The 14806-nt window shown below is 39.6% G+C and overlaps 1 protein-coding gene across 6 annotated transcripts in view; it reads left to right on the top strand.

Moving 5' to 3' along the window:
- The window catches only part of esrrga (estrogen-related receptor gamma a), a 155240-nt gene extending 142657 nt beyond the window's left edge, over positions 1–12583 (top strand). For all 6 annotated transcript variants that reach the window (XM_051379596.1, XM_051379594.1, XM_051379592.1 and 3 more), the window contains 3 exons: positions 1909–2015; positions 2113–2275; positions 6514–12583. In XM_051379596.1, the coding sequence (XP_051235556.1) occupies positions 1909–2015; positions 2113–2275; positions 6514–6758 (515 nt within the window). In that variant the 3' untranslated portion in view covers positions 6759–12583. The remainder of the gene's footprint in view (positions 1–1908; positions 2016–2112; positions 2276–6513) is intronic.
- Positions 12584–14806: the final 2223 nt, after the last annotated feature.

The following is a 14806-nucleotide window of genomic DNA, read 5'->3' as shown; positions in this document are numbered from 1 at the left end:
ACACACACACACACAAGTTAAAACACACAACCAGTGACACCATTAAATGATATTAACCCCTCACTCATGTCTCCTTCTTTTCACTTGACCCCGGGGTTTGAACAGATTCAATAAGTGTGTGTGTTAATTTTAGAAATGCCTGTGCTTATTTCCCCTGCCCATGATGAGTGGTGAAGTCCTAAGGACCCCCTAAAGACATCTGAAATGTGTGTGTACATGTGGGGTGTGCATGTGTGTGTGGGTGCATGAAGACCCCCTTAAGAAATTCACCTCTAATCCCTTTTGATGATTTCATTAAGTAGAAGAAGACACTGCCAGTTGGCAACGATACTACTCCCTTCACTGTGCTGTGTGTGTGTGTGTGTGTGTGTGTATCAATCATACACATTTGGATTCATTCCAGTGTGTTCCTATGCATTTATGTCTATGCATATGTGATACTGTGTGTGTGTGTGTGTGTGTGTGTGTGTGTGTGTGTGTGTGTGTGTGTGTGTACAGCAGTGCATATGTGATACAGTATATGTGTGTGTGTTTGTGTGTGCGTGTTGGAGATGTTCACAGTTGTAGATAGAATGAATTAGAGCACATTACAAACAACAATAGCCTGCAACCTGGACATAATGAGACGCCTGCCATTACCCATCAACACACTGTGAGATAAGAGCCCCCAAACACACAGGCATACGCACACATACACCCACACCCACACACACACACACGCTCACCCTGTCACACACCCACCATCTCAAGAGGAGGCACATTGCAGCAGATGTTGCTGAAGAAATATCTTCCTTCTCATCTGCCTGCTTCTCCTGGCAGGATGCTCCTCTCAAACACACACACAAACACACTCACTGCAGGGTTGTAGTGAGGTCTGACAGGTGTGCTCACATGGGCCACTTTCTTTGCCTTGCCTATGAAGGTTTGCACACACTCGCAAAAACACACACATAGGCAGACAGGCAGGTGTGAATGGACAGGTGTGTGAGGAGAGGACAGCTGTGAGGAAAGGTGTGAGTGGGCAGGTGTTCCATTAAAGAGATAGACAGACAGAAAGGGAAAGGCCGAGAGGGAGAGACAACAAGCAAGAGTCTGCACTTAAATAAGAGGAAGAAGCGAAAATGCTACAAACAAAATGACAGTAGAAAAAACACGCACATTCAGACCAAAACAGATCAAATAATTAAAAGGCACTGAAACTGTGAAACAGAGAGAGACCCAAACATACAGGACACGCAGACCGAGATGTATCAAGATGGATTGGAAAAAGATGGTCAGTCGTAGACAGACACTGACAGATAAAAAGGAATGGATTGAGATTGGAGAGACAGACAGATATAGATGTAGGCAAATAGAAAGACATGGATTGACACCGGAGAAAGCAGGAGTTTTGAGGCCATAGCGGCAATTAGTGTGTGTGTGTGTGTGTGTGTGTGTGTGTGTGTGTGTGTGTGCGCTCGAGCGGTGCAGCAGCGATGGCCAGCATTGATCCATGGAGGTTGTGTCAGGGGGAGATAAGGCCTGCCTTTCCCCAGAGAACAGCCCTGGGCAAAAGGGAGAGAGGAAGAGAAGGAGGAAGAAGAGGAGGAAGACTCTGGTCAGCTGGATGGATGGAGGGTGGGCAGGGAGAAGAACTGATCTTGACCGTCTCACTAGCTTCAAAACAAGCTCTACTCTGTCTTTTTCATTCCCGTTGTTCCTATAGTTTTACTTTTAAATGGCAAATAATTTACAATAAAAACACATTACACAACCAGCTTGTATATTCCTGTTTTTTCCACATGCAGATTATTATATTACATTTCCAGTACAACAGTAAAAAAAAAACTCTTGCTAACTGGTTCGGGGTAAAAAATTTTAAATTAACAATCCTCTCTTGCTTTTCTTCTCTGTATCAATCTTCCCCAGGTTTCTCTACGCTGTCTTTGGCAGACCAGATGAGTCTACTGCAGAGTGCGTGGATGGAGATCTTGATCCTACGCGTTGTGTATCGCTCACTGTCCTTTGAAGACAAGGTTAGCATTTTTAGCTTTAAGCTTGTCTCTTGGCACTCATGACATATACAATATAGATACACATGTTTATTTGCAACCTCTCTGTGTCTCTCTTTAGTTGGTGTATGCTGAGGACTACATCATGGACGAGGACCAGTCGAAGTTAGCTGGGCTTCTGGACCTGAACAATGCCATCCTTCAGCTGGTCAAGAAATACAAGACTATGAAGCTAGAGAAGGAGGAATTTGTCACTCTCAAGGCCATTGCTTTGGCTAACTCAGGTTCGAAATTCTTCATTCTCAGCTGATGTTTTTGTCTCTGTGAGTCTGTTTGTGAGCACACGACTAGTGGAGAAAGAGTTAATCCTAGGAATCTCCTGTCCCATGGGACTCATTTAAACTGAACCATCAAAGGACTAATTTCAATACTCCACATCCAAACACACACACACAACCGCGACAGCATACTTTCACACGCTGAGACAGTTTTTGCTGTTGTCAAACCTCCCACTTTCACTGTTAAAGCCACACACAGTTGTTGCATCAAACTCTTAATAGTCACACATACCTATAGTTATTTTACGCATGCATACACACACAAAGGCACCGTACAAACACCCCCACACACACATCTTCAACCTGAAGCCCACCTCCCACCCCCAAACAAAGTGGCGATCCCTTTTACAATTAGCATAGTCGTCTCTTCAGATGCCTGTTAAATAAGGTGAAATCATTAGAACCCAAAGTCTGTCGATAAAGCCCCTTCTCTGATGTGTCCAGCTGCATCGACAGCTGACTGACACACACACGCACACACACACACTCTCTTTCAGACACACATGCGCGCGCCTTCTTCCTCCCCTGACCCGTCTTTTGAACTTTGTCTTGGAAGCTGGCCAGCTCTTCAGTACTCTTTAATTACAAGGGGGGAGCTGTCAATACAATGTGTTTAAATGGGAGAGCTTTGAATAGGGAGGGAGGGGCCTTTTGTTCTTATTCTTCCACCATCAACACACATGCACATACAACACATTCATACACACAAATACACTCACACTCTTTTTCTCAAGTATGTTAACTTCATCTCTCTGACACATTATGTAAACACACACTTAGACATGTAAGATTAGTGTGTACTTAAATATGAGCCACTGACCTACAGTGGCTACATAGTGTCATGCACATGCATGCAGAAAATATTGACATGTTGTTTTCCTGTGGGCTATGTGTGACAATCAATCTCTTGGCTCTTGCTATTGCATGTGTGTGTCTGTGTGGATGCATGCGTGTCTGTTGGTTCATAAATGTTGCTGACTGAAAGAAAAGAAAGCTGGCTATTTCTGCTATTATGATGAATTATTGTGTTATATAGTCCTTGTTGCCTTCAAGATTTCCATTTGCCTGGATGAGTTGACAGGCCTGGGAAGAGAGAAAGAGTGGTTTAAACATTGCTGCATCAGATTTCAAAAGCATAAATGAAATTCTCAGAGTCACAAGCAAACTGAGGTAATGTAGACAGATATATTAGGTACATATTATGTGTTGCTAATTGGTTATTTTCTTGATATATTAGTTCATCTGTTGGCCCATAAAATGTCACAAAGTACTGGAAAAAAAACAATATTTATACTAGAATATTTGATTTGATTCTTCTGTTGAAAACTGCATGTTGCGGACTCTTTCTGAAGTTGAAATCTCTTTGCCAGTTTGGCTCAGTTTTGAGCCACTGGTTGGCTCAACCAGAGACTAATTATTCATCAAAAGCTTACCTCACTGTTGAGAAAACTCACATTTGTCATTCTTTTAACTGACTGAAATCGAAACAGCTGACACCTAAATAAGAACTTTGAAAATTTGCATGCTCTCTAACTGCTCTTCAAGACAACAGAATGCTAGCATTAGCATTTTGAAGGGCACTGACACTAATTAATTCACAGGATGCTAATCGTCTGCATTAATGAAGCCAAGCCTTAAGAAATGTTAGCAAACGTGCCCCACATGTAAAGACAGCTAAACTAGCCATGGGAAACAAGAGGCACGTGTCTGTGTGTGTGTCTGTGCGTGCACAAGTGTGTCTGTGTGTGCATGTGTGCATTGTGAGTACCATGTTAACTTGTGTTTTAACAGCCTTTTGTGCTCGTGCTCATTAACGTCTGCTGTTTTACTTGAGAGTGTACTGCGGGTCACAGCACATGCAGCGGCCATGTCTACCAGCTAAAATACTAAAAGCACAATATTAATCAAAAACAATGTGAAAGTCATTAAACTTCATTCTAACTTGTGGTCATTATCGGCTGTACTTATGTACTACCACTTATTAGAAAACCAAGAATAAAGAGGAAAAGGGGATTGCATTGTAATGCTGATTCATTTGTAGATATAGCATGTGTTTATTATGTGTTTGTCGCTCTGTCACATCTATTGTACTAAGCATGCTGTATGCTGTGGGAGCAAAATATTTGGCCCGAAAATGTTGAAATTTAAAATAATAAAAGTAGAAGTGAGTAATACTGACAAAATAGAGATCTGCAAAACAGAAGTTTATATGCTATGTAGATTATATTTTATGTTGTTTCTGTATAGTAAAAATGTTAATAATAATCCAACTCATAAACTTTAGTTGGACCACCTACTCTCAGTTAAAATGGGAAAAAGTAGAAAATCTGAGAACAGATAGAAGCTGAGTTTTCTATCGATCTGTATAGAATCCAGCCCACTGACTGATCTGGTCCTGCATACTGATACATGCATTACACTCTATAGATCCAACGCTGTGTATTTGATTGTGTTTGTGCACGTATAAGTGTGCACACCTATGTCTGTGTGGCTCTGTTCACACATTTTGTGTTGAATTTCATTTTGTCTGCGTGGTATAATTTTTATGTTTCATTTACCATGTTTGTGTAAGTTCATACTTTCTTTGCCACGGTTTGTTCGTGTATACATGTGCTTGTATTCAACTTCTGTGCATGTGGATGGTGTGAGCATGTGTTTAAAATGTTTTAATTACACACACATGCATAAACATTGACACTTTACCAAAGAAAGCTCCAAAATTTTCAATTGCTCACAAATTTGTACCACTTAACATTTACACCTCTGTTGTTTGACAAGTTGCTATCAAATACACCCCAGAAGATATAGTGATGGATATTAAAATGTGAAGTGGCTTGGTGATAAAACGCCATAACAACACTGATTTATTACCTTCTCACAGACGCACATACAGTTCATATAGAGTTTATATAGAGTGAATACATTAGACTGTCATTCTGTGTGCGCGCATGTGTGTCTATACATGAAATACCTGTCTAATGTGTATACATGCACTCATAGGTCTCATCTAGTTTGTGTGTGTGAGTGTGTGTGTTGGGGTGTGGTTGACTATCAATAGTTGCCTTGTGATTATTATTTAACATGCATGTAGTCATTGATCGTACACATTGATCGGAGGTTCGGAGCTAAAGGCCAGCTCACATTAAGACTTTGCCTCCCTAAGGGGCAATATGGAGCATTATCATTGAGGGACATTCTCAGCCTTTACTGCCACATATGCTGAAACACACCTTACATGCCAGCTCAAAGAGAGATTACAGATATGTGCAGCCAAATACTTATGCAGAGGCACACACACACACACACACACACACACACACACACACACACACACACACACACACTCTCTCTCTCAGGTGTTCCCGCATCTCTCCATCATTCTACAAGTCTATTTCTTTTTTCTCCACCCACTTGTCTCTTTGTCCGGCCATTTATCACACCCACAGATACACACTTTACAGACAGAGGAGGAGGCAGCCCCTGCATTTAAAGCCCCATTCCTGGATTTAGTTTCGGCTAGAAATTGTGTTTCTTCCATGATTATACTTTTAGAAACTTTCTCCTTGGTCTGAAGTAAAAACATATTTTCCACTGCCTTATATTCACATGCAAATGTAGTATAAGTATGTTTCACTTTTTTAATATACTTCAAAATCACATTTCACTACACTGTAAAGAATGTCTAAACTTGCTTCCAGGAGCATCCCTGCATTGAGCCTGTTTGGATTTTGGATTGAATCTTTAGCACCTGTCCCCTTTGCAGCACTGAGCAATAACACTAACACAATAGCAGACAGAGGGGGCAGAGGGACTGACAAAGACACATACTGTTATAAACATTATCTGAGAGAGTTGTGGGAGCTTTCTACACTGCAAAACCTGCTGCCTTTACAGCTGGAAAAGGCAGAACATAGGCATTTCATAGTCAGAGAGTTCACTGAACACGAGGAGACTGATCTCATTTTCAATGCATTGTCCAATTTCATAATCTTCTAATAATATAAATATAAAATAATAAATAAAACCATATCTGCCTATTTTCCTTGTATTGTTATTTTGCATATAATACTTTGCCAAACAGACAACATCACATGGATGTGGAGCATCCTACAAATGCCCGACCAAATATCTTTTTTGTTGGGATTTGAATTTCAGTCATGTATTTTTCTTCCTTCCCTCTGCAGACTCCATGCACATTGAAGATGTGGATGCAGTGCAGAAGCTCCAGGATGTGCTCCACGAGGCCCTGCAGGACTACGAGGCTGCCCAGCACCAGGAGGATCCCCGCCGGGCAGGCAAGCTGCTCATGACCCTCCCCTTGCTCCGCCAGACCTCCACCAAGGCTGTGCAACACTTCTACAGCATCAAGCAGGACGGCAAAGTCCCAATGCACAAACTCTTCCTGGAGCTGCTGGAAGCCAAGGTCTGAGGCCAGGAGGATAGATGGAAGGACAGCTAGACACCAGTCTGAACCACCTGAGCTTCAACTCAAACTCTCACTTTGAATGACCTCTTGCTCTTTTACACGCACACACTCTGACACACACGCACACACACACCGAAATATGTTCCTGAAATATGTCGGCTGACACATCCCCCTATGAATAGACAAGTAACCTAAACCTCTAACCTGAACCCCTAAACCTCCACCGTCTTTAACAAAAGGGTGCTCACTGGACCTTTTGTTTTGGGGAAGATGCTGACAGACTGACATGACCCCCATGCTACCAAGGGAAGATGATATTTCCTTTCAAAACTAATAACAATCACTTACCAGTTACCACGGTGGCTCCGAACATTGAAGATGGCAAAACTCTTATGCATTTAATAACGATCAAAATGTTATTAATGAAAAACGCTTAAATGAGGACACATTTAAAAGAAACTGAAAACTTTTCATTTTAGTCCTGAGAGACTGTAAGACTGCACTCGTGTCTCCTTTTCCCACCCTATTTCCCCCAACAGAGTTTTTTAAGTGTTCAAGAAGAAGAGTGGGGAGAAAAAAAGAACACTAATGAAGTATTAACGACGTTTGTTGTCAAATTACATGTACAATGAAATTTGGATGGATGGACAGAAAGACAAGAAGAGGAGATTTGCCCTGCCAAAGAGTGGAGCTCATCCATTCAGAGGATGCCAGCAAACTTTAATGTCATAACCCAAAACTGTTTCTGCTTTGATCTACTAGTGGCTTTCAATGCTGGGCCTCAAGAGTGCTGCTGGTTTCGTGCTCCACCAGTTATTTGAAATGTTACTGGTTATTATGAAAACCAGCAGGGCTCAGAGTTTCAAGGACCAGGATTGGAAGCCACTACTGTAAACACTTTCTGGTTCTCCCTAAATCAGCTCCTGGTTTCCCATGACTCCCTTACTTCAACGACAACTTTACTGTTTGTTGTATTTGTTGAAGACCAGTGACCCTGGCCTCCCAAACCTGTCAGTATTAACATAGTATTAGTGTTTGCACACTTGACATGGCTGAAAATGCTTTCAAATATTCTAACCACTTGAGGTGTGACTGATGCAGTTTAGAAGTAAAAAAATATATATCACTAGCAATTAATGAAATAAGACTTGATCTATACTGTCAAGAATGGATTCCTGCTTGTCCGACTGGTAGATGCTGGCTCAGTCCACATTCACATGTAATGCTGTTTATGTCTGTCAAACACTCTTCTTGTGATTGGACATCTGTTTGAAACATTTTCAGCCACTTAGTGGCCCAGGTTTGCAGCTCTCCACACACAAGTCAATAGAGATTTCAGTCTGTCAATGTGCCATGAAGAATAGTCCAGCCCATGCTCATTACCCAAACTCCAAAAACTGCAAAGTGTCACGTCAGTACTACCCTCCTTGCGCCGTTGCATTCACAACTTCCAGCTCATCTCTCGCGTCAGTACAGAGATATTTATGTGATTCATTCAGGGAGTGATGAAGGAGCTTCAGTCACTTCAGTTCAACGCAATACAAACCAGAAGGAAAGGTGTGCTGACAAAACTGACTGAAGAACAACTATTGTTGCTTTCAAACTCCTTATTTTTTCTTTATTTCTATCTTGAAAATAATCTTAGCGATGATACCAGTATTAGGGTTGTAAATAACTGTCATCCTGTATATGACATATAACACGGCTTTGTTTTTGTTATTAATATTGTCTTCTTAAAACTGAATCAATCAATATGTCTTTCCTTTTTTCTATCAGCTTGACCACTTTCAGCAATTATCATATATATATAAATATAACAAGTAATAATGTATTAACAAATCAGCGTTTATCTTAGAAAACTCTGAGCAATAGTGGTTTTTAAAGGAGGGGTTTGTGCATATGGACTAAGTCTGCAATATTAACATAATGTGCCAGTCTTAAATTTGGGAGAGAGGATAGGGATTTAAGGAGAGTTTGTAGCTTCTCTTTTTCTCTGTGTAACTTGCCATAAGCTATTAGATAGAAGTCAATATTTCCTTTGTTAGAGACAGTCAGGCAGAAACAAATATGGACCATGAGATGTTAATGTTGCCTTCACATAAAAGCTGGGTGAATAAGTTATTATAAGAGTTGAAAAAGTAACACAAGCAGCTAAAAACTAAAAGATCCAACATCCAGTTTGCAATTATCAAATGGTTGTTGATGTTTGCCCCTTTCTCGTGACCAGGCTCTTTAAGCTGTCACTTTTAATCTGATTAAATCAAGACAGTTGTTTAAAATCAACTGTTCAGTTATACACAGTTTTTGACCTTGAGGTTTATGTTTCTTCAGCTGTGTGGCTGATTGTGGGGACCATCAACTAAATCTGGATCAGTGCTGAGAGAAATGGGACTAGCAAAGACAAAACATCATTCGAATTCAAAAAACACCACAGTGACAGTTTCGTGTTAGCTCGTGATTCCACTTCTTGTTGCACTTAATCTAAAAACTTTGAAGGAAATGTTTGTGCTGTAACAGTGAAAACCAACAATCCTACCAAATACAATCTAAATTGATAAAATTAATAATAGGTCATTTTTACGGTAAATTGTATAGGGGAATACAATACAGGTGGTTTTACTGATATTCATACATTTATTTCTTAGCTAGTTATCCGTCTACTAGTGTGTGTTGCAAACATCTGTACAGTCTGTAGTTTAAGTAGACATACAGAGGTCAGATTAAATAACGTTTTTAAAAATGTGAATTTGATTACCTTAATTAATTAATCCTCAAAACCACACAGACTTTCAGTGTTTAGAGATTTCCAGGCAACATCAAGGAATTTCCTGTTTTTATGGGCAAGAAATGGAAAGCTGAGCTTACATTTTACAGTCAAGTGAAGAGACATCGATTTCATTGTTAGAGCAAAGCTGCATATGGTGTGCTTGACTGATCACAGCTTTAACACGTGAAGACAGTCGAGGGATTTTTTTTTTTATATCATTGTTTATGTTATTTCTAAAGCCGAGTAAGAATGCCAAAATGTGTAATCCAGATGACGGCGTAATCTAATATAAAATGGCAACTTGTCACAGCTGAGGAGTGCGGCAGTTTAAGTGTAGTTGATCTCTAACATCACACGCTCTGTATCAAACATCAGTATTATTAGTAAGGGGTATTTTCTCAGCCTTCTTAAACATTGTATATTGTAAATTATACAGATTATAATTCTAACATAAGACATTTTATTGGAAACAAAATCGAGAAAAAAAGAAAAAAAAGTAGTTCAGCCTCGATGTGTGTTTCATGTTCGCTGTTTTTTCTATCAAGAAAAAACCGAGTTTCTTTACTTTTATCTGTTTTTGTTTTAAGGTCCTCTTTCTGTTTGATCCTTTCCTCCGCTGTTGAGTCCTCTAAGGCGTTGCTGTGTACTTTTTCTTGTGGTGATTCCCGTTCTTGTGCCGTGTGCTTCTTCTTTAGACAACACAGAGTAGAGTAGAGGCCATGTTGTCTGTCTGTCAGATCAGTCCGCTGGGGGTCTGGGTACCGGATTCTCTCCCAATGAACCGAACCGGATATAAGGCTCTTCTTCTAGAAACTTAACTAGACCACCAAGATCAAATTACAGTATTCATCTTTACCAAACTATACATAACTAATTAAATATTTAGTATCTAAATGAAGAAACACCATACAAGTATTTAAAAAGGGATCATTTGTGTAACTTTCCTGTAGAGTAAACAATATACTGTATATCTTTAGGTTTAAATAACGATGAAATGAAAAGGACATTTGAGTAATTCAGAACTGTAGGTGACTCTTTTTTGATAAACTCGCTGTACATAACTGCCTTCCATACAGCTCGGCTCAATCATTATCTTTACTGTCACAGCAGTCAAAAAGAGAAAATATGAAGACAAAAAACTTCTTTACCCCCCATTCTTGTGTCCTGTTTTTCAGCTCATTTCCAGGAAAATATCTTGCTTTACAACAAAGTGTAAAAAGTGATCGGACAGGTGAAGGTTAGGACTGAAGATTTTTGTGGGTCGATGGGGAATGTTTAAGAAAAAGCTTGACATGTTTACTTTGCACTTGCTGTTTTTCTTGTTCTATTCACCATGCACACATTACATTGTGGGACATGTTTCTGCTTTGGCCCCAGTTATTATACTTATTGTACCTCTTTATACACATTTATAGATTTATAGATTCTGCGCTACAAATAGCATAAATTCAGAGATTCTAGGACTCATCAAAGGTCTTAAACATAAACATATAAAGTTTTTAGAACGGAGATATACATACCAATTATTTCACAGGTGCATAAAAGATATTTGTAAGTGAAGTCCCAGATGACAGAGTTGAATTTCCTATTTTGATTGTAACTCCGTCTTATTGTCAGAAAGACGGTCTGTCTTATCATCCACTGTACATTAATCCACAAACAATTTATGGAAGAAAGGTGCTCTTTTCTTACTATTGTTTCTTTTCTGTTACTGTTTTTATTTATTTGTCAGTTGACAAACCAGTCCTGTGTACTTCTGAACAATTCAACATGATAAAAGATGTTACACGTCTCCCTAAGGTGATGAAGGCTGAGCTGGATTTGGTTGATTTAAAATTAATCAAGTTACATCTCTTCTATAGAATTTACTCATATAGATTTTTCCAAATTTACTGTAATATCAAATTATCAGTTTCAGTCAAGTAATTAATTGAAAATGACAGTCATGGTCATTTGGGTCACTGGGATCGCTGAATTAAACTGCTGTTATTTCAGATGACTAAAAAAAGGAACAAATCCACCAGCTAACATCAGGAGGGAGACTGTGTGTTTATTTCAGAAGTTTTGATAACTTGCTGCTCATAGCCAAGATATTATCTAGATGTAAAGACGAAAGTGACTTCCCTTGAACAATTTTTGTTTCTAGTTAAAAAGCAATATTTTAATGACTGTACAATGACAAGACAAGAGTTGCACTTGTTTGTGTTGGGTTATACATCAAAATGCTGTTGTAGCTATTAAGATTATTCTGCAGTTATTGTTAAAACCATATAAATGACAACAAACCAAACTGGTATTTTCTATAAGGAGCATTGGAAGACGGACTGTCTGGGTTTTTGCAGAGCCTTTGATAGAAAGAGTTTGACCTGGTTGCACTTTGGGCATCATGTTACCGCCCTCATCTGGAACTTCCATTAGCTGCGAATACTCTATGTAACAATAGTTTAGCCAGAACAGGAGGTTATTTAGGCATAGCGACAAAGCAGGATTGTCCATCTACCATGGCTTCCCCTGAAATCTGCTAAGGCCAAACTGTGTCTATCTACAGCTCTACAGTGTTTAGTCATTTAGTTGTATTTATTCCCCAAATGTAACTGCCACTTGTTCTGCAGCCAACCCTGCAGTCCGAATTTGCAAATGTGATCAAATTATTTAAGGGAGAGAGAAAGACGACACATTTGGACACAAAGGATATTTAAAGATGAAAGACCCTTGCGTGGTGGAGAAGAGTTGTGTACAAGAGAAGACCCTGTAGTGTTATTAAAAACATGTCTGTAGATTTTAGATGTGCTTCACATCAGTAAATGAAAAAAAAAAAAAAGAAACAATAACCTGTATATTTTTGTGACGTGTATCATACAAGTGTGCTCCAACAATAATGTCCATTTGTGTAAATGTATTTATTTCACATTGTATATATTGTTCAATGCAAAAAGAGAGACCTATGATTCTGTAACTTAAACTACTATGGGTTGAAACATTACATGTGTTACTCCAGACTATGCCTTTCAGGATTATTACAGTAGAGCAATATCAATTAAAACCAGGCTTCCAGTTTTGACACCTGTCTTTTGTCTCTGATTTTTACACGCATTTTATTGTTTTCCCAATATTGGTGTGTTTTCTTTTAGAGTGGTACCAAACAATAAACATATCATTTATAAGATAGTTTACAGAGCATGCATGCCAGATTCCAGCAATGCTCTACCTCACAAGATTATGTTTACACCGCTTTTAGACAGAGAGCAGTCCCCATTCATTTCAATGAGGCCAGTTCAGAGATGCAGCTGGGGTGCGGCTAGATGCCTGTAAATCCTACAAACAGGACCTTTAATGCAGGCCTGTTTCCTGTCTGAATGCCCACTTAGAGCTTGGGAGATGAAGCATTGTGTTAGGTTCGGGTCACACACCTGCAGCTGGAGAAGAGAGTAGCAAGAGAGAGGTGGCAGATGTAGTAGATTGCATGTACCCTAAACACCACGTCTTTGTAAACATCTTGTTTAGCGACATCTCCCATTAGCTAGCATATGTTGCCATACACAGTCTTATTGATAGCTCACCTGGTAAAACAAAATCTGTCTCGAAATTTTGTGAGAATTCACTTTGTTCAAACAATCTAACTAGAAAATCTAACATTCTAACATTCAATTCATGACTGGTTGCAATTAGGACAGTCCATACAAGGTCAGGAGCACAGGGGGGGGTTTAAACAGGGGGACTTCAACCATCCTGCACCATCTAACAACTGTAACCCGACTGACCACCAATGTGCAGATGAAACTGGTAATCCCATCCCAATACCAAAACGTTTTTTTTGCCTGAAAATAAACCTTTTCACAATAAAGTCATTTTTGTGACAGTTAAAGTGCTTTATAATGCTTTTAGTTAAGGGTACTAGAGCTGTGGCTGACAAGGTAGGGGGGGTATGTTTATTGTTTATTTGCTTAATGTATCCATTATTCTAGAGCATTCAAACATAGACTTCATCTTTTCATCTGAAGTGAAATGAAAGACAACCGTGAAGAATGAATGGAAAGAGGCAGGGGGCGGGGAGGATGGGAAGAGGCAGAGGGAAAAGGAAGTGGTAACAGCTTGCTCCAGTGGGTGGCTAACTACTGTCCATTCTGAATGGCCAGATCTCCTGCTCTTGCCAAGGGCACTAAACACATACACACATACACACACTGACATAAGACATTCTGTGTACAACATTAAAAAGAAGAGATCCTACAAAAGCATAAGCAAACATGACTAGTAAACAAATCAACAGAGGCTTTTCAGACTCCGTCTCTCTCTTTGTCATCCTATTACCCATTCTTGCTGATTCTTTAACTTGCTTTTTTTACTTTTTCTTTCAGACATCCCTCTCAGTATCTGTCTCCCCATCCCTTCATGTCCCCCTTTTTTCTCTCTCTCTCTCTCTCTCTCTCATTCTCCCTCTCTCTCCCCTAATAGCCAGCAGCAGTAAATGGGATGCAGAGGCCAGATATTTAATGTAGCAGAGAGCCATGAAGCGTTTTAAGAAGCCTTTTTCTTACAGGGGGAGCCCTGACCCGCAGGCAAATATTTTTCAACCAGATGACATAAGAAGATATTAGCTGAAAGAGAGCAAGATTTTTATTCCTTCTCTCTTTCCACAATTTCTCTCTCTCTCTCTCTCTCTCTCTCTCTCTCTCTCTCTCTCTCTCTCTCTCTCTCTCTCTCTCTCTCTCTCTTTTCTATTTGGGTTGCTGCCTGGTCACCCAAGCCTCTGCACATACGTTTTATTTTACTTGCTTGCCTTTTGGAGTTCATTTATTTTATTTTATCTTTGATTCATTATTATGATACGATAAAAGCTACTTGAGCATTTCAGCTGCTGAGGGGCTCTTATCGTTAACCTTGTGGAACGCATGTAAGAGTGGGCTCCACACGCCACATCGCTAATGGCCAACTTAACTCTTCTCTTCTCCTCCTCCACCTTCTGGCTTCATCTACATCTCTTCTTCTATCTCTGTCTCTCTGAGCATCCTTCATCCCTTTATCTTGCTCCTCTACTATCTCCTATTTTCTCTGATAATCTCCTACTACTATATTTGTCTGGGGTTTTTTTATACAATTTCCAGTTGTAGTCAAATTGTTTGTATTTTGTTTTGAATACAAGAAAATAAAACTCAGCTCAGGTCTATTCAAATCTACTCAGCATGACTGACTAATGAATGATACTGTTTATTGTGACAGTTTAACTTTAGCACTAAAATAAGGATATAACCCCGATCTGTCACTGTTGATAATTGTGATGAGC

The sequence above is a fragment of the Dicentrarchus labrax genome, unplaced genomic scaffold (genome assembly GCF_905237075.1).
Source record: "Dicentrarchus labrax unplaced genomic scaffold, dlabrax2021, whole genome shotgun sequence".
Classification (NCBI taxonomy): Eukaryota; Metazoa; Chordata; class Actinopteri; family Moronidae; genus Dicentrarchus; species Dicentrarchus labrax.
The sequence above is the reverse complement of the archived record's forward strand: the minus strand, read 5'-3'. Positions and strand labels throughout refer to the sequence as shown.